At 29.9% G+C, this 25286-nt stretch overlaps 2 protein-coding genes across 4 annotated transcripts in view; one reads left to right on the top strand and one right to left on the bottom strand.

Moving 5' to 3' along the window:
- Positions 1-7332, top strand: part of LOC135142816 (carbonic anhydrase 14-like) — a 29958-nt gene extending 22626 nt beyond the window's left edge. The window contains exons 1-4 of one of the 3 annotated variants that reach the window (XM_064074576.1): positions 1009-1132; positions 1183-1410; positions 1514-1632; positions 7103-7332. In XM_064074576.1, the coding sequence (XP_063930646.1) occupies positions 1130-1132; positions 1183-1410; positions 1514-1632; positions 7103-7307 (555 nt within the window). In that variant the 5' untranslated portion in view covers positions 1009-1129 and the 3' untranslated portion in view covers positions 7308-7332. Of the gene's footprint in view, positions 1-894; positions 973-1008; positions 1133-1182; positions 1411-1513; positions 1633-7102 lie in introns of those variants that run through there. The other 2 variants (XM_064074573.1, XM_064074575.1) reach the window with 2 other exon arrangements.
- LOC135142815 (anosmin-1) lies at positions 28-25286 on the bottom strand. Its single transcript, XM_064074572.1, has 7 exons — positions 25041-25286; positions 15748-15943; positions 7630-7950; positions 7373-7575; positions 546-687; positions 284-498; positions 28-231 (listed from the first exon to the last, which is right to left on the bottom strand). The coding sequence occupies exons 1-7, from the start codon at positions 25200-25202 to the stop codon at positions 61-63; spliced, it is 1410 nt and encodes a 469-aa protein (XP_063930642.1). The 5' UTR covers positions 25203-25286; the 3' UTR covers positions 28-60.

Genomic DNA, 25286 nt, shown 5'->3' with positions numbered 1-25286 from the left:
GGGCATTCCAAAAATCAAACAACGCTATTTTAAGTAAAAAATTTAATAAAAGAGTTAAATTCAATCTGTACATCTCGTTTTTCGATTCGTTCGTTTAAACTCGTTACAATTGGGCGTCACGAACGTGATAAAAGAGTCCTCCAGGGACGCCACGTCTTCGTCAGGGACGCTTCGAACCCCAACTCGATACTTACAACTAAAATGAAGATCGTATAAGTCGAAATGGGACACCTAAAACACACAATTTAGCCTTGGTGTAAACACAATAACGCAGTTCACTCACTTGGGTGGTCACCGTCAATTTAAAATTTCGTCGAGACTTGGAACCTTTGAAGCATGGACCTGTCCACAGGTTCACCGTGTATTTTTGGGGCTCGTCTTTCGATTTCCAAATTACTTTGGCGCGTAAGCCTTCAGAAGACCAGTACATTTTCTGGACGCGAAGTCCCTCGATTTTGTTTCTGGTTTTATAAATGGGCGGAGTCGGTGTAGGCGGGGCTAAAATATATCTTTAAGAACGGGAACGCGTGGGTGATAATTTGTACCGCTTATGTAGTCAGTGGTGTTCAAAATTAAGGCAGATTTTTGACTTTTCAAGCGCTTCTTCCCATACTGGACTAGAGCTTGTATTTGGAGAAAATACAACGAATTGGGCTGGAGATCTTGCAGCAGAAAGCGGGTTTGTTCCTGGAAGCGTTTAAAATTTTTAGAACAGACTTAACTATGATAAGTTAATTTTATTTGCTTCAGAGGTAATTATCGCGGCACATGATATTCGCAAGGTTAAACAATTTTAACGTAATAATAGTGTAACAAAGCGTATTATCTGCACTAGAACTAGATTAATTTAGCTGTTTAATAATAACAGTCAATATTTCATTTCATTTCTGTCAGCACACAATGAAAAACCCACGTTACATTTTTGTCTACTTTGAGCCTTGTCACTTCTTCGGATATTATTCCCGCCTCCATTCACTTCTCCATCGAGATGTTTACCTTTTGTTGTTATTCTTAAAAACACTGCAATTTAATATCATCTCCCACAAAACTTAATGGATGTTTTGTGGTGAAACGTATATAAACCGACTTGAATTTCCAGCAGATAACAGTCTGTGTAGATCAACTGAATATGGTTCTCCACCTGTTATTGATTCTTCTGCATACTCACTCTTTCTTTTATAGAGACATTTATCGCTCGCCTTACTCCTACTAATATTCGCGTTTCTGAGAGTAAACAAATCAATGGAAACATGGAAAGACAAATACTATGGTTTTTTAGACTACGGTGACTTTAGTAACAACTACTCGGACGACAAATGTGCCGATAATGAAGTGTGTCAGAGTAATTTTGACGAATTGGTTAAGAATAAACGGAGGTTTCAGGACATCGACGAGTTGCCTTTGAAAAGCGTAAGTCGAGTCGGGAATGTTTTGGGTTAGAGTTGGCTGCGATTTGTCTGGTTTAAGACACCGTTGTAGATTGGAGTTTTAAGTTTTATTTTTTGTGTTTTAGAACATTAACGACAAAAAGTCAGGGAGAGTGGCTACGTATTATCATTCTTCGCGCCCGATGTCTTGTTCTTGTGGTATAGACTTTCGTATTCTTGACTTAGGGCACCAATATTATCCAAGGTATGTTGTTTTAATAATAATTTTTTTAGTACATTAATTGAAAAAAGGTAATTTTTTATCATTAATATTACAACAATATTAATGAAAGTTGCAGATAATTATATTGTCTACAAAAAAACTCCGTATACATTTTTTGTCAGACTCACGGTTTCGGAGATAAATCAATAAAATATTCGATCCTTTGACGTTTCGTAAATCCTAGATAATGAAAAAGTTGTTCCTCTAACGCTTTTATTTCTCTGAAACTAGCTACTTATTTAATAGTTGTGAAATTTAAAAATGTCTCATTTTTCGACCACCTTCGAAAATGATCTAAAAACATTTACAATTTTGCCAGAATGAACTGAAATATGGGAAATTTTTGGATTTTTGAAAAATTAGACGTTCAAACAATACATATTTCGAAAATTTTGGTCCGGAATTATTAACACGCTCAAAAGCTCAATTTTTCAATAACTTACGAAATTTTTAAACATTTTTCGACCATTTCTGAAAATTAGCTAAGGACATTTTCTTGAACGAGTCCTAAAGGTTATTTTCGGCTTTATTTTGCCGAAAAACCTACCACTTTTCCAGCCAGAATCGCCGACTGAAATGTAAAAAATGTTTGGAATTTTAAAAAATTTGACGTTCAAATCTAATATTTTTAAAATTTTGTTCTGAGACCATAAACACTTATATTTTCCAAATCAGCACGGCGAGATCAAATATCCTAGATTTTTTTGTGGATTTTTGCCGTTTTCCCAAAAGCTCAAATTTTCAATAGCTTATGAAATTTTTAATCATTTTTTGAACACGTCTGAAAATTAGCTAAAGTCATTTTCTTGTAGATCTCGAACTCCAAAGGGTTATTTTCGGCTTCATTTCGTCGAAAAATTCTAGAAATTTTCTAGAGTCGTCGACTGAATTTGGGAAAATTTTGGATTTTTGAAAACTTTGACGTTCAAACCGAATAATCCAAAAATGTTGGTCTGAGACCATAACATGCCAAATTTTCCAAATCAGCACGTCGAGACAAATTATCTGAGAATTTTTTGGGGATTTTTCACATTTTTCCAAAAGTTCAATAATTTTTCAAAGAGTTATGAAATTGTTGATCATTTTTCGACTTTCTCTAAAAATTAGCTAGGGACATTTTCTTGAAAATCTCGACCCCCAAAGATTATTTTCGGCTTAATTGGTCGAAAAATCGTACCACTTTTCCAGAATCGTCAAGTAAAATGTGAAATTTTTGAATACTTATCTGAAAAATTTGACGTTCAAACCGAATATTTTGAAAATTTTGGATCGGGACTATTAAGATGCTATATTTTTCAAATCAGCACGTCGAGATCAAATATTTCGGATTTTTTTTAATAGATTTTTGACATTTTTCCAAAAGCTCAATTTTTTAACAAGTTTTGAAATTTTTAATAATTTTTCAACCACCTTCGAAATTGAGTTAAGGAACATTTTCTTATAGATCGTGATCCTCAAAGGTTATTTTCGGTTTCATTTCGCCGTAAAAACCTACCACGTTTCTACAATTGTCAACTGAAATGGGAAATTTTTGGATTTTTGAAAGTTTTTACGTTCAAACCGAATATTTTTAAAAATTTGCCTCGGGGATCATAAAGATCTATATTTTTCAAATCAGCACAGAGAGATCAAATATCCCGGAATTTTTTGTAAATTTTTGATATTTTCCTAAAAGCTCAATTTTTTCATATTTTATGAAATTTTTGATAATTTTTCGAAACTTTCGAAAATTAGCCAACGACATTTTCTGTAGATTTCGATCCTCAAAGTTTATTTTGGGCTTCATATCGTCGAAAAATTCTACCACTTTTTTAGAATCGCCAACTGAAATGAAAGAAATTTTTGGACTTTAAAAAATTTGAAGTTCAAGCCTTCAAAAATTTTGGTCCGAGGTCATAAACACGCTATATTTTTCAAATCAGCACGTCGAGAGCAAATATTTCAAAATTTTTTGTGGATTTTTGACATTTTTCCAAAAACTCAATATTTCAATAACTTAATAAAATTTTTGATAATTTTTCAACTAATTTTTTTTTTTGAAGATCTCGATCCCGAAAGATTATTTTCGGCTTAATTTGGTCGAAAAATCGTACCACTTTTCCAAAATCATCAATTAAAATGGGAGTTTTTTGCATTTTTGAAAAATGTAACTCCGAAACCAAATATTTCAGATTTTTTTGTGGAATTTGACATTTTTCCAAAAGATCAATTTTTTAATAAGTTATGAAATTTTTGGTAATTTTTCGACCAGTTTCGAAAATTAGCTAAAAATATTTTCTTGTATATCTCGAACTCCAAAAGTTAATTTCGGATTTATTTTGTTCAAAAATCCACGTTTCCAGAATCGTGAACTGAATTGGGAAATTTTTGAATTTTCCAAAAATTTAACTTTTAAACCAAAATATTTTGGTTCGGGACCATTAACACCCGTATTTTCAATTATCACGTTAAGACCGAATATCTCAGATTTTTTTTTTGTATTTTTGACATTTTTCCAAAAGCTCGATTTTTCTATGACAACTTACGAAATTTTTGATCATTTTTCGACCACCTTCGAAAATTAGCTAAACATTTTCTTGTGGATCTCGAACCACAAAGGTTATTTTCGGCGTTATTTCGTCGAAAAATCCTACCACTTTTTCAGAACTGACAAGAAGGAAATTTTTGGATTAAAAAAAAAAATGACATTCGAATCGAATATATCTAAAATTTTGGTCTGGGACCATAAACATCTATATTGTTCAAATCAGCACGGCGAGATCAAATATCGCAGAATTTTTTGGGAATTTTTGACATTTTCCCAAAAGCTCTGTTTTTCAACACTTTATTAAATTGTTTATCATTTTCGCTAAAGCTCAATTCTCCTAAACTTTTTTGATTTTTGATAATTTTTCGCCCACTTTCAAAAGTTAGCTAAAGACATTTTCTTATAGATCTCCAACTCCAAAGGCTATTCTCTATTTCATATCGTCGAAAAATCCTACCATTTTTCTTAAAGGAAATTTTTGAATTTTTAAAAAATTTTACGTTCAAATCGAATACTTTTAAAATTTTGGTCCGAGACTATACACAACCATATTTTTCAAAACAGCATGGCGAGATCTAATATCTTAGACTTTTTTTGAGCATTTTTGACATATTTCCAAAAGCTCAATTTTTTAATATTTCATGAAATTTTAGGTAATTTTTCGACCACTTTCGAAAATTAGCTAAAAACATTTTTTTGTAGATATCGAACCTCAAACTTTATTATCGGCTTCATTTCGTCGAAAATCCAACCACTTTTCCAAAATCGCTAACTGAATGAAGGAAATTTTTGAATTTTTAAAAAATTTGACATTCAAATTGAATATTTCTGAAAAGTTTAGTCTGGGACCATAAAACACCTATATTTTAAAAAAAAAAAAACGAGATCAAATATTTCAGAATTTTTTGTCAAGTTTTGACATTTTCCCAAAAGCTAAACTTTTTAATACCTTATGAAATTTTTGATAATTTTTCGACCACCTTCGAAAATTAGCTAAAGCCATTTTCTTTTAGATTTCGAACACCAAATGCTATTTTCGGTTTCATATCGTCGAAAAATCCTATCACTTCTCCAAAATCGCCAACTGAAATATCAAAATTTTTGGATTTTGAAAAAATTTGACGTTCACATGGAATATTTCTAAAATTTTGGTCTGAGACCATAAACAGCTAAATTTTTCGAATCAGCTTGACAAGATCAAATACCTCAGAATTTTTTGTAGATTTTTGACATTTTCTATAAAGCTCAATTTTTCAATACCTTATGAAATTTGTGTTAATTTTTCGAACATCTTCGAAAATTAGCTAAAGACATTTTCTTATAGATCTCGAACTCAGAAGATTATTTTCGGCTTCATATCGTCGAAAAATACTATCAGTTTTCCAGAATCGGCAAGTGAAATGAAGGAAAATTTTGGATTTTTAAAAAATTTTACTTTCAAATCGAATACATATTTGTGTAATTTTGGTATGGGACCATACACACTTATATTTTTCAAATCAGCACGGCGAAATCAAATATGTCACATTTTTTGTGGATATTTGACATTTTTCCAAAATTTCAGTTTTTCAATATCTTACGAAATTTGTTATAATTTTTCGACCACCTTTAAAAATTAGGTAAGGACATTTTCTTGTAGACCTCAATCCCCAAAATCTATTTTCTGCTTCATTTCGTCGAAGATCCTATAACTTTTCCAGAATCGCCAACTGAAATGTCAAAAATTTTTGGATTTTTAAAAAATGTGATGTTCACATGGAATATTTCTAGCATTTTGGTCCGGGACCATGAACATCTATATTTTTCAAATCAGCATGGCGAAATCAAATATACCAGATTTTTTTTGCACTTTTTCTTCTAGATATCGCTTTCCAAAGGTTATTTTCGGCTTCATTTCGTCAAAAAATCCCACTAATTTTCCAGAATCGTCAATTGAAACGAGTGAAATTTTTGGATTTTTGAAGAATTTGACATTCGAATCGAATATTTCTAAAATTTTGGATTGGAACCATAAAGACGCTACATTTTTCAAATCAGCACGTCGAGATCAAATATTTCAGAATTTGACATTTTTCCAAAAGTTCAGTTTTTCAGTAACTTATACAATTTTTGATAACTTTTTTGCCACCTTTGAAAATTAGCCAGGACATTTTTGTGTAGAATTCAAATCCTAAAAGTTATTTTATGCTTAATTTCTCCGAAAATTTCTACCATTTTTGCAGAATCACCAACTGAAATATGGCAATTTTTAGGATTATTAAAAATTTTGGTTTTCAAACGAAATGTTTAAAAATCTTGCTTTGGAACAATATAACCTTTATATTTTTCGAATTGACACATTGAAATCTACATCTGAGAATTTGTGTAGATATTTTGGCAAGTTTTCCAAAAGCTAAATTTTTCAATTGTGTAATTTTTATTAATTTTTCAAACACCTTTCAAAATTAACGAAACAGATTTTTTTTAATAGATTTCGTCCCCAGAAGTTATTTTCGGCTCCATTTTTTTTTCGAAAATCACTTCTTCGAAAATTGCAAAAATTGATTTTTAAATTAAATAAAAAATTTAAATAATATTTATGTGGCAAAATCGTAAAATGACGTCATCATTTTTGAGAGGAGGAGGAAGTATAAACAAATAAATTTTGAATAACGATTTACTATTAAGAAGTTTGCAAGATTCCAGAGCATTCGGTTTTGCAATTTAAAAATTAAATAGTAAAATGTTGCTATTCAATTTTGAATTTTTTTTTTAAATATGTATCTGGATATTTAGTGTAAAAACTAAAGACAGATTCATAAACCAGAAGTACAGAGGTATGTTATTTATAAAATTTGCCTGTACTAAGTAATATAGATTTTTTTTACTTCGTTCTATTTTAACCAATTTTTTTCTCAAAATTCCTCTGACTTATTGAATTTTCAGATTCCTGCACACCGGCGTATGTAAAACCGACATCTGCGGCGGAATGTACCGCTGCCTCGAGAAGTACTACAAAGTCCGCGTCCTCAAGCAGCGCGACCCCCGAAGCCCCGAAATCAAGACTTCCGTCGCCTTCCCCGACAACCTCAAAGGCACCTGGCAGCCCGAAATGGTCAACGTGACCGTGGCGTGTGAATGCTCCTTGTAAATTACCCAAACGCATTAATATTAATAAACGCAACTGTATCATGCACGACTATCTTCATTTCTCACCTTCGGTACCACCTGCTGGTGAACAAGGACGGAGTCTAGAGGCTTAGCTCCGTGCAGTCTCCTGCTCCAGAAAACCTTGTACCTCTGGATGGGGAGATCGGAGCGCGGGGGCGACCAGCGCAGCTCGCCCATGAGCGTACCATTGGACGTGGACCACAGCCCGGACACCGTCACGTTCTGCGGGGGCTTGGGCGGCCTGGGTCCTACATCCGCATCTGTTAACGTTATTTTGAAGCGAACGCACGGGCGGTACTCACTCACTGCTATGTTAAAAACGGGAGACGTGTCGGAGAAGCCCTTCGTACCGTTCTCGTTGACGGCGGCCACGCGGAATTGGTACCACCGCCCGGGCTTGACGATGGTCTTGAGAATTTGACTAGGTCGAGGGGAGCGGCCGCAGAACGACCAGTCGCTGAGGTGCTTCTCGATGAAGTTGTGACCGGTGTGGTGGCGCTCCTCGATCACGAAGAGGGTGGTACTGTTGGGGGCGGCGAAAATCTGGGACGTCCATTCCAGAAAGACGGTTTTCTTTTTGGGGCCACCGGTCACTTTGACGTCCTGGGGGACGTCAGGGACACCTGAGACAAAATTCAAAATTTTCCTAGAGTGCTATGGCTCGCAGTGGCGTAAATAGCACCCCCGCAGATCCCGCAATGCGGGGGGGCGCAGCGTCAAAAGGGGCGCAGACCGTAACGTAACCGATATATTTTTTTAAAATGTGCAATTTTTAAAGAAGGGGTTTTCATTGGAATTGAAAATGAGATCAGGTAAATTAATAGCTATTTACCGAACAAGTTTGTTAATAAAGGTGATTAATAATCGAGATATTTTAACGGGCGAGGAACGAGTTTTTATATTTTTTCTTTTTCTCAATTTGAAATTTTTCAGTTTTTGGATTTTTCATTTTTTTTTGTTTTCAATTTTTCGTTTCTTCAATTTTTGATTTGCAGGTTTTCTAATTTTCATTTTAGATATGTAATAATAATTATAATTTTTATTAGAGTTGTTCACTTTTTCAATTTTTCGTTTTTGGAATTTTTTCATTTTTCGATCTTTGAATGTTAGTTTTTGGACTTTACGAACATTTTTCGATTTAATTCGTTCTTTGATTCATTAATTTTTTCTCGATTTCTAGTTTTTCAATGTTTCTATTTTTCGTTTCTTCAGTTCTACAATTTTGTCAAATAAATGTTATATAAATTAAAAAAAAAGTAACAGTGTACCTATGGTCTATGAATCCGTGTTGAATTTTTATCTTCGACATCGAAATTTTTGTGGAAAAATAAAACAAAATTGAATTACAATTTTTCGGTTTCTTGATTTCTCGATTTTTAGTTTACTTAATTTTTCGATATTTCAGTTTTACAATTTTTACAAGTAAAAAAAATCATTTTTACATTTCTCAATTTCTCTATTAATCAATTCTTTGATTTTTCGATTTTTCCTCTTTCCAATTTATCGATTTTTCAGTTTTTCGATTTCTCAAGTTTTCGTTGTTCCAATTTTGGGATTTTTCAATGTCTCCAATTTTTTAATATAAAATTTTTCACTTTTTTGATATATCGATTTCTCGATCTTTCGATTTTTAAAATTTCTGATTTTTCGAATTTTGAATATTTTGATTTATCATTTTTTTTAAGTTTAAATATGTATTTCAGTTTTAAATTTTCCGGTTTTTCGATTTCGGGCTATTTCGATTTCTCCATTTCTCGGATCTTTTGATGTCTCAATTTTTTAATTTCGATTTCTCGGCTTTTCCATTTTTCAATTTTTTTATTTCTTCAAGTTTTTAGATTTTTAAAATTCTCCATTTTTCGATTTTATGTTTTGTTATGCTTCAATCTCCCGATTTTAACCTTTTTAACGTGTATTCCAATTTTTCGATTTTGGAATTTTCGATTTCTTACATCTCGATTTTTCGTTTTTTAGATTTTAAAATGTTTTTACTTTTCGTTCTTTTTTTCGATTCTGGATTTTTCAAGTTTTCGATTTCTCAATTTTTCAACATTTCAATTTTGAGAATGCCTATATTTTTCAGTTTTTTGATATTTCCATTTTTCAACTTTTTAAATTTTGATTTTTCGACTTACCGGAAATCGATTTTTGGGTTTTTCAATGTTTCGACTTTTCAGTTTTGAGATTTTTCAATTTGTCAATTTTTTGGTTTTTCATTTCTTCAGTTTTTCGGTTTTTCAAGTTTTCGAATTTTTAAATTTAAAATTTTTCAATTTTTCGATTTTATTTTTTTTACGTTCCGAATACCCGATTTTAATTTTTTTATGCTTTTCAATTTTTGGTTTTTCTAAATTTTCAGTTTTCCATTTCCAATTTCTCGATTTTTCGACTTTTTGATTTTGTGTTTTTTTTTTAATGTTAAATTTTTCGTTGTTGTAATTTTTCTATTTTTTAAATTTTAGATATTTAGATTTTTCGACATCTTGAATTCTCGATCTTTTTTCAGTTTGAATTCCTCGGTTTTCCGATTTTCCAAAATTTCGATTTTTCAATCTTTCGATTTTTGAAAATTTTCGATTTCTCGATTTTTCAGTTTTTGATTTTCCAACTTTTAGATGTTTCAAATTTTAGAGTTTGCAAATTTCACAAGTTTACAGTTTTTAATTTCGTCAATTTTTCGATTTGCAATTTTTCCTGTGGGTTTTTAATTTTCTTTATTTTTTCAATTTTCTGCTTTCAATTTTCCGTTTTTTTAATGTTTCATTTGCAGTTTTTCTAGCTTTCATTTTAATTATGTAACACTCCTAGTTATTATAATTTTTAAAGTTGTTCACTTTTTGACTTTTTCGTTTTTGGAATTTTTCAATTTTTCGGTGTTTGAATGTCACAGTTTTTCTACTTTACAATTTTCAAGATTCTATAATTTTTCGATTTTACAATTTTTGGATTTTCCAATTTTTCAGTTCGAACGGTTTTTCTTCTTTCCCATTCTTCGATTCATTAATTTCTTTTTAGATTTTTAAGTTTCTCGGTTTTTAGTTTTTCATTGTTTCAATTTTTCATTTTTTCGAGTTTTTAACTTTTCGAATAAACAAAATCAAAAAATTATAAAATAGAAAAATTGTAAAACTGAAAAAGTACAAAATGAAGGCTTCGAAATATAAAAAAATTGGAAATCAAGAACTTAAAAAATCAAACATTGAAAATGTAAAAAATTGAATAGGCAAAAAATTACAAAATCCAAAGAAACATTGAAAAAATAAAGATAATGGAAAAATGAAAAATTGCGATATAAAATCAAGAAAATGAAAATTACAAAATCTGGAAAATGAAAATATCGAAAATCTGAAAAATATAGAAATTGAAAAATTCCCAAAATTGCGATGTTTAAAATTGAGATAGCGAAAACTTAAAAATCGAGAAATCGAAAATTTTTTTAAATTGGAAAATTGAGATATGAGAAATCGAAAATTCCAAAAATTGAAATATTGAAACACATTAAAAAATTAAAATCGGGAAATCGAAACATAAAGATTATAAAAGGGAAAAATGAAAAATTTAAAAAATCGAAAATTTAAAATATATACTAGAAACATCGAAAATTTTGAAAATCGAAAAACCAAGAAATCGAAATCGAAAACTTGAGACTTCAAAAGATCGAGAAATCGAAATAGGCCGAAATCGGAAAATTCAAAATTGAAACATTTACTTAAAAAAAAGATAAACGGAAAAATCGAAAAACCCAAAAAAATCGATAAACCTAGATATGAGAAACAGAAAATTCCAAAAATCGAAAAATTGAAATACAGATTAAAAAGTTTAAAAAATCGAAGTTAAAAAATCGTAAAAACAAATTCCATTCGATTTTCCGTTTTATCGATTTTGCGGAAAAATAAAACAAAATTGAATTACAATTTTTCGATTTCTTGATTTCTCGATTTTTAGTTTACTTAATTTTTCGATATTTCAGTTTTACAATTTTTGCAATTAAAAAAAATTCATTTTTACATTTCTCAATTTCTCTATTAATCAATTCTTTGATTTTTCGATTTTTCCTCTTTCCAATTTATCGATTTTTCAGTTTTTCGATTTCCCAAATTTTCGTTGTTCCAATTTTGGGATTTTTCAATGTCTCCAATTTTTTAATATAAAATTTTTCACTTTTTTGATATATCGATTTTTCGATCTTTCGATTTTTAAAATTTCTGATTTTTCTAATTTTGAATATTTTGATTTATCGTTTTTTTAAGTTTAAATATGTATTTCAGTTTTAAATTTTCCGGTTTTTCGATTTCGGGCTATTTCGATTTTTCCATTTCTCGGATATTTTGATGTCTCAATTTTTTAATTTCGATTTCTCGGCTTTCCCATTTTTTAATTTTTTATTTCTTCAAGTTTTTAGATTTTTAAAATTTTCCATTTTTCGATTTTATGTTTTGTTATGCTTCGATCTCCCGATTTTAACCTTTTTAACGTGTATTCCAATTTTTCGATTTTTGAATTTTCGATTTCTTACATCTCGATTTTTCGTTTTTTCGATTTTAAATGTTTTTACTTTTCGTTCTTTTTTTCGATTCTGGATTTTTCAAGTTTTCGATTTCTCAATTTTTCAACATTTCAATTTTGAGAATGTCTATATTTTTCAGTTTTTTGATATTTTCATTTTTCAACTTTTTAAATTTTGATTTTTCGACTTACCGGAAATCGGTTTTTGGGTTTTTCAATGTTTCGACTTTTCAGTTTTGAGATTTTTCAATTTGTCGATTTTTTGGTTTTTCATTTCTTCAGTTTTTCGGTTTTTCAAGTTTTCGAATTTTTAAATTTAAAATTTTTCAACTTTTCGATTTTATTTTTATTACGTTCCGAATACCCGATTTTAATTTTTTTTATGCTTTTCAATTTTTGGTTTTTCTAAATCTTCATTTTTCCATTTCTCAATTTCTCGATTTTTCGACTTTTTGATTTTGTGTTTTTTTTAAATGTTCAATTTTTCGTTATTGTAATTTTTCTATTTTTTAAATTTTAGATATTTAGATTTTTCGACATCTTGAATTCTCGATCTTTTTTCAGTTTGAATTCCTCGGTTTTTCGATTTTCCAAAATTTCGATTTTTCAATCTTTCGATTTTTGAAAATTTTCGATTTCTCGATTTTTCAGTTTTTGATTTTCCAACTTTTAGATGTTTCAAATTTTAGAGTTTGCAAATTTCACGAGTTTACAGTTTTTAATTTCGTCAATTTTTCGATTTGCAATTTTTCCTGTGGGTTTTTAATTTTCTTTATTTTTTCAATTTTCTGCTTTCAATTTTCCGTTTTTTTAATTTTTCATTTGCAGTTTTTCTTTTAATTATGTAACACTCCTAATAATTATAATTTTTAAAGTTGTTCACTTTTTGAGTTTTTCGTTTTTGGAATTTTTCAATTTTTCGGTGTTTGAATGTCACAGTTTTTGGACTTTACAATTTTCAAGATTCTATAATTTTTCGATTTTACAATTTTTGGATTTTCCAATTTTTCAATTCGAATGGTTTTTCTTCTTTCGCATTCTTCGATTCATTAATTTTTTTTTAGATTTTTAAGTTTCTCGGTTTTTAGTTTTTCATTGTTTCAATTTTTAATTTTTCGAGTTTTTAACTTTTCGAATAAACAAAATCAAAAAATTATAAAATAGAAAAATCGTAAAACTGAAAAAGTACAAAATGAAAGCTTCGAAATATAAAAAAATTGGAAATCAAGAACTTAAAAAATCAAAGATTGAAAATGTAAAAAATTGAATAAGCAAAACATTACAAAATCCAAAGAAACATTGAAAAAATAAAGATAATGGAAAAATGAAAAATTGCGATATAAAATCAAGAAAATGAAAATTACAAAATCGGGAAAATGAAAATATCGAAAATCTGAAAAATGTAGAGCTTGAAAAATTCCCAAAATTGCGATGTTTAAAATTGAGATAGCGAAAACTTAAAAATCGAGAAATCGAAAAATTTTTAAAATTGGAAAATTGAGGTATGAGAAATCGAAAATTCCAGAAATGGAAAAATTGAAACACATTAAAAAATTAAAATCGGGAAATCGAAACATAAAGATTATAAAAGGGAAAAATGAAAAATTTAAAAAATCGAAAATTTAAAATATATACTTGAAACATCGAAAATTTTGAAAATCGAAAAACCAATTCCATTCGATTTTCCGTTTTATCGATTTTGCAATTTTTTGTTTCTTCAATTTTTTTTTTGTTTTCCGATTTTTCAATTTTTCGAATTTTCTACTTTCCGAATAAACAAAATGGAAAAGCTATAAAATAGAAAAATTGTAAAATTGAAAACACAAAACGAAAAAACGCAAAAGTATAAAATGAAGGCTTCGAGAAATCTAAAAACTTGAGAAATTGAAGAAACGGAAAATTCAAAAATCGAAAGATTAAAAATTGAGAAACTTAAAGATGGAAAAATTGCGGTCGAAAACACGAAAATTATTGTAAAATCTAAATATTGAAAATTGGAAAATCGAGGATTTGAAAATGTGAAAAATTGAATAAACGAAAAATTGTGATATCAAATCCAGAAAATGAAAATTAAAAAACGGGAAAATGGTATAAAAAAAATGAAGAACTTGAAACAACATCATTACGCCGAATATGTTCATTGCGCTACACATAACCTCAATTTAGTCCTTAATGATTCTATTAAGAATGTACCAGGAATTTCCGCATTTTATGATTTAATAAATGCTATATACGTCTATTTCAGTGAGAGTTTTTAATCTCTCAACAGTTATGAGCTGAAATTATTTTAACATCAAAAAAGAAAAGTGAAATAGATGAAGCTGTAGCTCTTCGTAAAAAAATGGATTCATTTGAATTTGTTGCTCTATTAGTATTTCAATGCAAAATTTTAGAAAATGTTAATTTGGTCTCAAAAACTTTACAGAGCTCAAATATTACTTTAGATGAGGCTTGTAAATGGATGGAACATCTAAAAGACAAATTTCAAAGTATACGTGACAATTTTGAACAAATAATGGAGGAATCAAGGAAATGTGCTGATACCTGGAAAATTAACAATTCTTTTTCAAATAAACGTATAAAAAAAGTAAAACTGTTTCATGACGAATTATGTGAAGATACCGTTTTCAAAGATCCCACTGAAAAATTTAAAGCAACCGTTTTCTATCCTGCTCTTGATATTTTAAATATTCAAATTAAAGATAGGTTTGAAAGCATGAAAAACGTCAGAAACTATTTTTCTTTTCTGGAACCACAGGAAATGTTGAATAGTACAGACGAAGAATTTGTGGAGGCAGCATCAAAGTTGGCAAATAAATACGAAGAAGATATTTCTAGTGCAATCTGTGGGCAAATCGTTAGTTTTAAAAACATTGTTGTTGGTGAAATTATTCAGCAAAAAATAACTAAAATTACAGATATTGCTAAGTTTCTGTTTATGGACAATAATTTTTAAACGGCAGAAAGATCTTTTTCTAAATTAAAATTAATTAAATCATATTTGCGAAGCACGATGAGTCAAAAACGATTAACCAACTTAGCTGTATTGAGCATTATAATCAATTAACAATTTTTAAAAATTATTATGTGTATAAATTATTATTATTTGTAAATCTGTGTCATTCGGCGCCACTACTGGTAAACCAGTAATTTCATATTAATTTTATATTACTTTTTAAATTTGGTGTATGGGGGCGCTTACTATAAACTGCGGGGAGGCGCAGTGGAAGTTAGCTACGCCACTGCTCCTTAACGAGGCAAAACTACTACCTGCCCACCTTCTTTTAATGAAGACATGCGTCATATAAATTCGGGGCTCTTTTACCTGCCCCTGATTTACGATTCAATAACATTCATTATGTAATTAAGAATGTTAACTACGCTCCATAAACATGTCTCCTTAAAAACCGGAGAAATTTATTTCAAATTAGCTCCAAAAAAATCGTACAATTTTATTGTACCCAAATTACAAAGACTGTTGCTATGCAAAAAAAACAATCGTGCGTAAGTGGTAGCGGCGGCCGCCGCCCCTGGTCTTAATTTCCATTTTTTAAACACAATCACTATAATTACGGCTTATTCCATAATCCGCTCGAACGTAACGAGATGATTAGGTATATTATCAAGTTTGCTCTTAATTTAATGTTCCAGAAAGTTTGGTTGTTTTGTTTGTTTCTCGGAGATGTTTATGAATTGATTTTCGAGATTGTTGGTGGTCCTATTGGAATTCAGCGCAGGAGCTGTGTGGCAAAAATTAGGCCATTATTTTTATATCTAAACCAGTTTCAATAGCTGTTGCTGAAAATCAATCTGAGCTTTAGGTAGAGGCGCTGCATTTTGATGCGGAATCGCTATCGGAATGTGGGGGCTAAAAAGCCGTTCTGCTTTCACATTTTTAAATCAGGGAGTTTTACCTTTCGCTGTTGAGAGTTCCACCGGGTTTTGGCACGTTATCCCGCAGCTGTGTCTGCAACACTTCGTCAAAGCGAAACACTGGGAGTCCTGGTGACAGGTGTCCAGACAGACGGCGTCAAAGGGGGTTAAAACGGTGTCGCTTTTGGGGCAAAGTCCGGGCTTGTCGAGGGGTTGCAATAAACAGTGCTTCAAACACTGAAAATACATTTGCGTTTTATGGAGTGTTTGTGCCTGAATTTAACACAACTAAACACATAAAGGTAGTTAAAATAAAGTGAAGGTGTATAACAATCATCTACAAGCAGGAATGTCAGCTATATATTACTTACTTTATTAGGTTGGTAACCTTCACGTGCAGTTTATATATGCATCTGTTGTGAATATGTCAGATTTAAGACTTGCATTAAAATTTGCAACATTTGTTGTTTTGAGTTGGTGTTTAATAAATTTTGTCGGCGTTTTTTTGAAAAATCGAGACAAATTCATCGTCGGTGACAAAATTTTCCTGCTTGTGAGTGCAAATTCGCTTGGGTTGTAGACGCTGACTAAACAAAGGTTTAATTAAATTTATTGTGTAAAGTAAGATTTGTGGTGTCATTTTTAACGCCTATTATCTAACGTATGCACAAGCAATATTTATAAGTGTGAATCGTAGACAGCTATAAAATACAGGGTGTTCTGCGAATATGAAACTTGCTAAATATTAAAAAGTATACAGTATTGTGTGTCGGTTTTAAACGGAACATCCTGTGTAATTGAATCTGACTTCAGGTTATAGATCTAAACGAGTTCTGTCAGACTTAAAACATTTTTTAATAAACCACAGGAAATGAGTAATCTTCCACCATTAGACCGCTGAGACACTAATTATTTTAATTTATTTTTTAATTTTAATTACTCGGGTCTGCAGCTGAATAAATTTTCAGCTCTGTAACAAACTCAAGATTTTCTGAATGACACTGAAACTGTGTCAGAAAACACGAAATTTTGTGGCAAATGACAGGTATTTGTATGTTTTACGAAAAGAACGAGTGCGATTTTTTCGAATTTTTAAATCTTAGGTTTTTCTCTTTTTTGATGGTTCGATTTTTATATATTTCTATTTTTCGATTTTTAAAATTTTTTGTTTTTCAATTTTTTGGTTTTAAATTTTTCGATTTTCCAATTTTTCGTTTCTCGATTTATCGAGATTTACCTAAAAGCTTCGATTTATCGCTTGCTCAAAATCAAAATTTTCAATTTCTCGATTTTTCAGTTCTTCGATTTTTCCTATTTTTCAATTTTTCTAATTTTTAAGTATTAGGTTTTCACTTTCTTGATGTTTCGATTTCCAGATCATTCTGTTTTTCGATTTTTAAAATTTTTGACTTTTCAGTTTCAATTCAATAATTATAAAACGAATAACTCAAGAAACGACGATTAAAAAATTGAAAACGAAAAATCGAAAAATTAAAATGTCAAAAGTGAAAAACTGAAAAAACTGAAAATGTAATAAAAGAAAATTTTCAAAATTTTAAAAATCGAATTATTTAGAAACTTTACACTGAAAAGTCGAAAAATTGCAAATCAAATAATTACAAAAAAAATTTAAAAATCGAGAAATGATAACGGAAAATACTTAAAAATCTTTAAATATTGAAAAAATGAAAACTCCGAAATCGAAATATTTAAGAAACGAAAACTGAAAAATTAAAAAATCGAAAAAATCAATAAAATACTAAAAATCTAGGAATTCTAAGTTGAAGTGGCTCAAACAAAAAAAAAACTCTCTAATGTGATCGGATTAATGACTTTCCAATTTTTCTATTTCTGGTTATTTCGATTTTTGATTTCTCGATTTTTCAGTTTTTCGTTTCTTCAATTTCCCAATTTTTCAATTTCGCGATTTTTCGACTTTCCGATTTGTCGATGTCTCAATTTTTCGATTTTTCGATTTCTAGATGTTTAAAGTTTTCTATTTCTCAATTTTTCGATTTCCCGATTTCTCAAAAAATTCTGATGTTTCTGTTTTTCTATTTATCGGTTTTTCCGTTTTGAATTTTATAATTTATGAAATTTTAGGTTTTTCACTTTTTTGGGGTTTTGATTTCTCGATCTTTCGATTTCAGGACATTTCGATGTTCCGATTTTTGAATTTCTCGGATTTAAGTTTAAATTTTTCCATTTTTAATTTTTCAATATTTTGATTTTTTAACTTTTCAATTTTTCGATTTTTTCATTTTTCTGTTCTTCATTTTTTCGATATTTTAATTATTCGATTTTTAAATCTTAATATTTCGATTTCTCGATTTTTCAGTTATTCAATTCTTTCTATTTTTTAATTTTTCGAATTTTTAAATCTTAGGTTTTCACTTGTTTGATGTTTCAATTTCGAGATCTTCCTATTTTTCGATTTTTAAAATTTTTGGTTTTTCAGTTTTTTGGTTTTAAATTTTTCGATTTCTCGATTAATTGGCATTTCATTGTTTCAATTTATCGCTTTTCAAGTTCAAATTTTTCAATTTCTCGATTTCTCAAAATTTCGATGTTTCTGTTTTTAAATTTATCGGTTTTTTTTAGGCAGATAAGATTAAATTTCTCAATTTTGAACTTCTCATTTTTTTTGATTTTTTAACTTCTCAGTTTTTCGATTTTTCAATTCTTCATTTCTTCGATATTTTAATTATTCGATTTTTTAAAGATTTCTCGATTTTTAAATTTTAGGCTTTTCACTTTTTTAAGGTTTTGATTTCTCGAGTTTTCGATTTTCCCATTTTTCAATTGCTCTGTTTTTTCAAGTTTAAATTTTTCCATTTTTAATTTTACAATTTTTTTATTTTAAACTTCTCGATTTTTCTATTCTTCAGTTATTCGATTTTTTCTATCTTACAATTTTTCGAATTTTTTAATCTTGGATTTTCACTTTTTTGATGTTTCGATTTCTAGATCTTTCTTTTTTCGATTTTTAAAATTTTTAATTTTTCAGTTTTTTGGCTTTAAATTTTTCGATTTTTCAATTGTTCGACTTCTCGATTTCAATGTTTTAATTTATCACTTTTTCAAGTTCAAAATTATCAATTTCTTGATTTCTCAAAATTTGGATGTTTCTGTTTTCAAACGTTATCGGTTTTTAGGTAAGTTTAAATTTTTCAATTTTGAATTTTTCAATTTTTCGAATTTTCGATTTTTGATGTGTCGATTTCTCGATTTCTCAATTTATCGACACATCAGATTTGAGATTTCTCAATTTCTCGATTTTTCTATTTTTCAATTTTTCGAATTTTCGATTTTTGATGTCTCGATTTCCCGATTTCCCAATTTTTCGACACATCAGCTTTGAGATTTCTCAATTTCTCGATTTTTCTATTTTTCAATTTAATTTTTCGAATTATGTATTAAACTTTAGGTTTTTCACTTTTTCTCGATCTTTCGATTTCTCGAGATTTAAGTTTAAATTTTTCCATTTTTAATTATTCAATTTTTTGTTTTTTTAAGTTCTCGATTTTTCGATTTTTCAATTTTTTAATTCTTCATTTTTTCGATATTTTAATTATTCGATATTTTAAATCTTAATAGTAGGTTTTTCGATTTCTCGATTTTTCAGTTATTCTATTTTTTCAATTTTTCAAATTTTCGGATTTTTAAATCTTAGGTTTTCACTTTTTCGATGTTTCGATTTCTAGATCTTTCTATTTTTGGATTTTTAAAATTTTTGATTTTTCCATTTTCTGGTTTATAATTTTTCGATTTTTCAATTTTTTGGTTACTCGATTCATAAAGATTTCAATGTTTCGATTTATCGCTTTTTCAAGTTCAAAATTTTCAATTTCTCGATTTCTCAAAATTTCGATGTTCCTGTTTTTAAATTTATCTGTTTTAGGCAGATAAGTTTAAATTTCTCAATTTTGAACTTCTCAATTTTTTTATTTTTTTAAGTTTTTCGATTTTTCAATTCTTCATTTTTTCAATATTTTAATTATTCGATTTTTAAATTTTAGGTTTTTCACTTTTTTGAGGTTTTGATTTCTCGAGTTTTCGATTTTCCGATTCTTCAATTGCTGTTTTTTCAAGTTTAAATTTTTCCATTTTTAATTTTTCAATTTTTTGATTTTCTAATTTCTCGATTTCTCAAAATTTCGATGTTTCTGTCTTTAAATTTATTGGTTTTTTGGATAAGTTTAAATTTTTATGTTTCGAATTTTTCAATTTTTCGCATTGTCGATTTTTGATGTCTCGATTTCTCAATTTTTCGACACATCAGTTTCGAGATTTTTCAACTTTTCGATTTTTCAGTTCTTCGATTTTTTCTGTTTTTTAATTTTTCGAATTATTAAATTTTAGGTTTTTTCCTTTTTGAAGTTTTGATTTCTCATGTTTTCAATGTGATGATTTTTCAATTTCTCGGTTTTAAATTTTTCGATTTCTCAATTTTTTGGTTTCTCCATTCATCGAGATTTCAATGTTTCAATTTATCGCTTTTTCAAGTTCAAATTTTTCAATTTCTCGATTTCTCAAAATTTCGATGTTTGTTTTGAAATTTATCGGTTTTTAGGTAGATAAGTTTAAATTTCTCAATTTTGAACTTCTCAATTTTTTTGATTTTTTAACTTCTCACTTTTTCGATTTTTTAAAGATTTCTCGATTTTTAAATTTTAGGTTTTTCACTTTTTTTGAGGTTTAGATTTCTCGAGTTTTCGGTGTACCAAATTTTCAATTTTTCGGTTTTATTAAGTTTAAATTTTTTAATTTTTCAATTTTTTGATTTTTTCACTTGTCGATTTTTCGATTTTTCAATTTGTCAATTCGTCATTTTTTCGATGTTTTAATTTTTCGATTTTTTAAATCTTAATACATATCTCAAAAATCAGAATAATGTGTCTCCGAAATTCTGTGAAATAACTTAAAAAACATCACAAGATTCTTTCTTTCAAACTACTTCAAAAATAACACAAAAGGGGTAGATTCTTTCAAACCATATACTTAAAAAATAGAACAAAAAGAGTTCCCAAGATTCTTTCAAACTAGTTATTTCAAAAACCAGCCACAAAAAGTCCCCGAGATTCTTTCAAATTGCTTCAAACACACGACAAAGAATCCTAAGATTCTCTCAAACTACTTCAAAAATAAACAAAAAGGCATCACCGAGATTTTTTCAGCTACTTCAAAAGTCAGACATAAACGGTTCCCAAGATTCCTTCAAACTACTTCAAAAACCGAGCATAGGTGTCTCCGAGATTCTTTCAACTACTTCAAAAATCAGACATAAAGTGTCCCCAAGATTCTTTTAAATTACTTCAAATACATGAAAAATATTCCCCAACATTCTCTCAGACTACTTCAAAAATAAAACAAAAAGAGTTCCCAAGATTCTTTCAAACTAGTTACTTCAAAAACCAGCCACAAAAAGTCCCCGAGATTTTTTCAAATTACTTCAAACACACGACAAACAATCCTAAGATTCTCTCAAACTACTTCAAAAATAAACAAAAAGGGGTCTTCGAGATTTTTTCAGCTACTTCAAAAGTCAGACATAAACGGTTCCCAAGATTCCTTCAAACTACTTCAAAAACCGAGCATAGGTGTCTCCGAGATTCTTTCAAACGACTTTAAAAATAAAACAAATAGTGGTCTCCGAGATTCTTTCAACTACTTCAAAAATCAGACATAAAGTGTCCCCAAGATTCTTTTAAATTACTTCAAATACATGAAAAATATTCCCCAAGATTCTCTCAGACTATATTTCAAAAATAAAACAAAAAGGGTTCCCAAGATTCTTTCAAACTAGTTAGTTCAAAAACTAGCCACAAAAAGTCCCCGAGATTCTTTCAAATTACTTCAAACACACAACAAAGAATCCTAAGATTCTCTCAAACTACTTCAAAAATAAACAAAAAGGCATCACCGAGATTTTTTCAGCTACTTCAAAAGTCAGACATAAACGGTTCCCAAGATTCCTTCAAACAACTTCAAAAACCGAGCATAGGTGTCTCCGAGATTCTTTCAACTACTTCAAAAATCAGACATAAAGTGTCCCCAAGATTCTTTTAAATTACTTCAAATACATGAAAAATATTCCCCAAGATTCTCTCAGACTACTTCAAAAATGAAACAAAAAGGGTTCCCAAGATTCTTTTAAAGTAGTTACTTCAAAAACCAGCCCCAAAAAGTCCCCGAAATTTTTTCAAATTACTTCAAACACACGACAAACAATCCTAAGATTCTCTCAAACTACTTCAAAAATAAACAAAAAGGGGTCTCCGAGATTTTTTCAGCTACTTCAAAAGTCAGACATAAACGGTTCCCAAGATTCCTTCAAACTACTTCAAAAACCGAGCATAGGTGTCTCCGAGATTCTTTCAAACCACTTTAAAAATAAAACAAATAGTGGTCACCGAGATTCTTTCAACTACTTCAAAAATCTGACATAAAGTGTCCCCAAGATTCTTTTAAATTACTTCAAATACATGAAAAATATTCCCCAAGATTCTCTCAGACTACTTCAAAAATAAAACAAAAAGGGTTCCCAAGATTCTTTTAAACTAGTTACTTCAAAAACCAGCCACAAAAAGTCCCCGAAATTTTTTCAAATTACTTCAAACACACGACAAACAATCCTAAGATTCTCTCAAACTACTTCAAAAATAAACAAAAAGGGGTCTCCGAGATTTTTTCAGCTACTTCAAAAGTCAGACATAAACGGTTCCCAAGATTCCTTCAAACTACCTCAAAAACCGAGCATAGGTGTCTCCGAGATTCTTTCAAACGACTTTAAAAATAAAACAAATAGTGGTCTCCGAGATTCTTTCAACTACTTCAAAAATCAGACATAAAGTGTCCCCAAGATTCTTTTAAATTACTTCAAATACATGAAAAATATTCCCCAAGATTCTCTCAGACTATATTTCAAAAATAAAACAAACAGAGGTATTCGAGATTCTTTCAACTACTTCAAAAATCAGATATAAGGGGTCCCTAAGATTCCTTCAAACTACTTCAAAACAAAACATATGGGGTCCCTAAGATTCATTCAAACCACTTCAAAAATAAAACAAAAAATTGTCTCCTCTTTCGACTACTTAAAAAATCAAACATAAAAAGTCCCCAAGATTCCTTCAAACTACTTCAAAAACCAAGCATAAGGGGTCCCCGAGAGAGATTCTTTCAAATTACTTCAAGAACCAGGCACAAGAGGTCCCCGAAATTTTCGTAAATTACTTCAAAAACATGACAAGGGATCCCCAAGATTCTTTCAAACTAGTTAAAAAATAAAACCAAAGTGTTCTTCGCGATTCGTTCAAACTACTTAAAAAATCAGACAAAAGTGGTCCCTAAAATTCTTTCAAACTACCTCAAAAATCAGACATAGGGACCCCTTATATCTGATTTTTGAGATAGTTTGAAATAACTTTTACAAGAGATTCCCAAGATTCTTTCAAACTAGTTACTTCAAAAATCAGCCACTAAAAGTCCCCGAGATTCTTTCAAATTACTTCAACACAAAAGAATCCTCAAGACTCTCTCAAACTACTTCAAAAATAAAACAAAAAGGGGTCTCCGATATTTCTTCAACTACTTCAAAAATCAGATATAAAAGGTCCCCAAGATTCCTTCAAACTACTTTAAAAACCAGGTACAAGTGGTCCCTGGGATTCTTTTAAACTATTAAAAAACATGACAAGGAATCCCTAAGATTCTCTTAAACTATTTACTTCAAAAAAGAGGCCGAAGGGGTCCTCGAAATTCTCTCAAACTACTTCAGAACTCAGACATAAGGGATCCCTAAGATTCTTTCAAACTACTTCAAAAATAAAACAAAATTTCTTTAATTACAAATTCCGAAATGTCATCGGAAATTCTAGAAATACTACGATCAAAGCTAAAATTAAGTTAAACTTTGAGAAACAGTTAAAATGTTAAAAAAAATCCCTATACCAAACTTTTGAAAATATTAAACTTCAAAGTTGAAGAATTAACTCCGTAATAGCGATTTGTTTTAATGAACTGTTTGTCTAATAGACAGTTAAATAATAATTTGTTATTTTTGACAATTTTTATGGGAATTTTAGACTGTCAGTTACAAGTTCAACAAAACTGGTTCAGGGATTTCTTTGGCCATTTTTTCTAGTTCTTCAGAGCTTTCTTAACGAGGTACCATCGAGCTGTGATTTTTGGAACACCCGTATAAAATTGAAGATTCAGTAGTTTCAGAGATTATCTATCTAATAAAAATCCACACAGACGACAAATACACAATTTTTATATCTCTAGTCGTTCTGGAGATATAAAGTCGCGGAATTTTAACTGGAACACCTGTATATAGTACAAGCCGGCACTGTTCATGCCTCCTGTCTGAAAATGCAAATTTATTTAATTTGACGAATTAATTCACGACATAACTTTTGTTAGCTGAAGCCTTCCACATCTTTAAATTTACCGAATGGTACTACCTAACGTGAGTTAGGACCACACTGGACAAAATTCATTAAAATCGGCAAAGTTATTGTACATTGTATTATATAGTTGTTGCTCTTTGTAATGATAAACACAAATCGCGTTACAAAGGAGTGCCACAATCCACTAAACAAAACCCAACTGTTGTAACACAACCCAGAACAATGTTATCAGAACGTGTTATGATTTTGACACACGCATTTTTTAAACCGATTTTGTGTTACAATGTGTTGTTTTCAGTTTGATTTAATTATTAATAAAAAATAAAATGTTTTATATTTAGTCGTTCTAAAATTCGCCTAATTAATTTATCGATAACACTCTTACCAAAACAACAATTGCACTTTATTAATTAAAGTGCGCTGTTTTTATTAAAAATCAATTATCTAGGCATGCAATTTTATCACGAGAATACAGATGACCCCATTTATCAATAAAAAAAGAATAAAAACGCGCTCTTTGAGTACACATTAAAATTTGGAAGCGGTACTTGATTGAAATAGTCCATTAATATTGTTAATGGTTTCGTAGAAAACATCACAATTTGATTCGATTTTCAGCGAGATAGCACTCTCCATCTTCGTATGGAGCGAAATAATATAGTGGATAAAGTTGCAGCTATTAATTAGTGCAACTGGTCTCCACTTGTCCTTTTACGTAGTACTGATTACGTTTTTGCCTTCAGCAAAACGTTTGACAAATTAGAGCAATTGCAAGAAGCGCAAAAACACATGTCAACTATTCACTCTTCTCCGTAGTCGAGTTTGTTTTTCGTCGAGTGGTACCGGCAAAATCTGTATTAGTAGTTGTAGTACCCGTGGTACTACGACTACAACTAAGCACTAGAATCGTTATCTCTTACCGAATTTTTGTCGGGTGTGAACCAGCAGCGAGCTTCGCACCGCGCCACCAATAAAGCGTCGTACTGCCCGTACTGCGAGCGGGTCTTAAACGCGTCGACGAGACCGCATAGTACGCACACCAGCAGGAGAAATATCCGCTGCAGGAACACTACCGCAGTCATTGCAACTGCACGACGAATTGGGTACTCGTTGATATGACGGTGAACCACTGACTTATTCGTAGTGGCATGCTCTGCTCTTGACTT

The sequence above is a fragment of the Zophobas morio genome, unplaced genomic scaffold, assembly GCF_036711695.1.
Source record: "Zophobas morio isolate AGI-343-1 ecotype UQ-CSIRO unplaced genomic scaffold, CSIRO_AGI_Zmor_V1 ptg000054l, whole genome shotgun sequence".
Classification (NCBI taxonomy): domain Eukaryota; kingdom Metazoa; phylum Arthropoda; class Insecta; order Coleoptera; family Tenebrionidae; genus Zophobas; species Zophobas morio.
Note: the sequence above shows the minus strand (reverse complement) of the source record. Positions and strands in the feature narration are given on the sequence as shown.

Excerpts from the sequence above, each read along its gene's own strand:
- LOC135142815 (XM_064074572.1), bottom strand. The coding sequence starts at position 25,202 with ATGACTGCGGTAGTGTTCCTGCAGCGGATATTTCTCCTGCTGGTGTGC. Across the intron at positions 688-7,372 it reads ACCAGCAGGTGGTACCGAAG|GAACAAACCCGCTTTCTGCT; the intron begins GTGAGAAATGAA and ends AAACGCTTCCAG. Across the intron at positions 232-283 it reads AATTGACGGTGACCACCCAA|GTGTCCCATTTCGACTTATA; the intron begins GTGAGTGAACTG and ends TGTGTGTTTTAG.